We start from the raw sequence: 1,815 nt of genomic DNA, 5'->3' as shown, positions 1-1,815 counted from the left end.
GCCTGTCTCCCTGCCTGCCTGCCTGTCTGTCTGTCTCCCTGCCTGCCTGTCTGTCTGCAGCTGATGTGGCCAGATGTTTGAGTGGAGCGGTCTCCGTGGGCTGTGGGTTCTTCTCCTGTCTGGAGAACTCCACCTGCGACACCGACGGGATGCACGAGCTCTGTGAACTCTTCCTGCACTCCGCCGCTAGCTTCAACACAGAGGTGAGTCTGACCGTCTCTCACCGGTCTGTCTGTCTCTCATCTGTCTGTCTCTCATCTGTCTGTCCGTCTCTCATCTGTCTGTCTCTCATCTGTCCATTTACCTGTCTGTCTCTTGGTCGTCCTGTCAGTCTTCTATCCATCTGTCTGTCTGTGTCTCTCCATCTATCCATCCGCCGTTCTGCCCATCATCTATGCGTCTCTACTTGCCTGTGTCTCTATATATCTATCACTCTGTCTCACGTGTGTGTGTGTGTGTGTGTGTGTGTGTGTGTGTGTGTGTGTGTGTGTGTTGTGGGTGTGTTGTGTAGTGGTGGTGTCCCGGCCGGGCAACGACTTTGTCAGAAAATGGTCTTCACTGCATACTCTCAGGGAATGCCGTCAACCACCGGGGTTTTCCAACTACCGCCGCTGCACATCTATCCCGATGATGATCGCAGATGTCTAAGAGGTAAACACAGCACACGCACACAGCGACACACCGACACACCAGACATACACATACCACACACAGGGTACAACACGTGACAGACATACAACACACGACACCCCCCAATACAGCGGAGGGGTACGGAAGCACAGCAGCAGACACACAAACACAACATAACACAACACCACCGGAACACACACCCATCACACATAGCAGACAGACCACACACCCACAAGCACGCACACACACACACACATACACACACACACACACACACACGATACAGACCACACACCAGCAACACACTATGTCTCTTTTTTAATGTATAAATTTCAAGAAGAGTGTTACTCCAGTCTGGACATCTGTACGTGGCTCGAACCAAGCCCGACGACCATCGGAGAGTGGTGTCAGGTTCCCACGCACTTCCCCAACAGCTTTGACTCCACACCACACCACCACCACCACAACACCACGCACCCGACACACACACACACACACACACACACACACACACACACAAACACACTCTCATATACACACACACACACACTCTCTCTCATACTCTCTCACTTTATTTGACACTTGATTTGAGATTATTTGACATTGTTGTGATGTTGATTCGGTTTTTGTGTACACGCAAACTTAAGACACGTAGTATTTTCATCGTCTTCTAGTGTATGGTAGACACTGTTTTGGGGGGTTGCTGACGCTATTGTGAATTTTGTACCTTTTTGTGGACATTAATGGCATTTTTGGCAAGTTTTTGTCGCTTTTAAGTCTTTTCAAAGTCTCGTAGTGTAAGATAGATGTAGATTATACACTCTGCACCCGTAGTCCCTGACTCCCTGTGTGCTCCGCGGTGCAGGTACTACAGCACCCTGCTGCAGGCGCTGCAGGCGTGCGACGAGCAGACGGTGGCGGCTGTGAAGACGGGCGTCATGGCGAGGCTGGGCCCCGACATGGAGACCTTCCTCCAGCTGGTGCAGAACAAGCCGTGCGCCAGCGACGCCGCCTCGGCCGCCTACAGCAACCCGTCCAGCTGGAGGAACATGCCCGTGTTCAACGTCCAGCCGGGCTTCAAAAGCAGAGACCCCACCCACCTGTTCGCCAGGAAGCGCTCCGTGGACGACACAGAGGGGCGGCGTTAAATAACACACACACACACACACACACACACACACACAC

The 1,815-nt window shown here is 52.5% G+C and overlaps 1 protein-coding gene across 1 annotated transcript in view; it reads left to right on the top strand.

The window, feature by feature from the left end:
- The window catches only part of LOC116687053 (stanniocalcin-like), a 30,377-nt gene that overhangs the window by 11,180 nt on the left and 17,382 nt on the right, over positions 1-1,815 (top strand). The window contains exons 4-7 of the mRNA XM_032512139.1: positions 61-226; positions 546-645; positions 964-1,064; positions 1,496-1,778. Coding sequence (XP_032368030.1) covers positions 61-226; positions 546-645; positions 964-1,064; positions 1,496-1,778 — 650 coding nt within the window. The remainder of the gene's footprint in view (positions 1-60; positions 227-545; positions 646-963; positions 1,065-1,495; positions 1,779-1,815) is intronic.

The sequence above is a fragment of the Etheostoma spectabile genome, chromosome 3 (assembly GCF_008692095.1).
Source record: "Etheostoma spectabile isolate EspeVRDwgs_2016 chromosome 3, UIUC_Espe_1.0, whole genome shotgun sequence".
Classification (NCBI taxonomy): domain Eukaryota; kingdom Metazoa; phylum Chordata; class Actinopteri; order Perciformes; family Percidae; genus Etheostoma; species Etheostoma spectabile.
The sequence above is the reverse complement of the archived record's forward strand: the minus strand, read 5'-3'. Positions and strand labels throughout refer to the sequence as shown.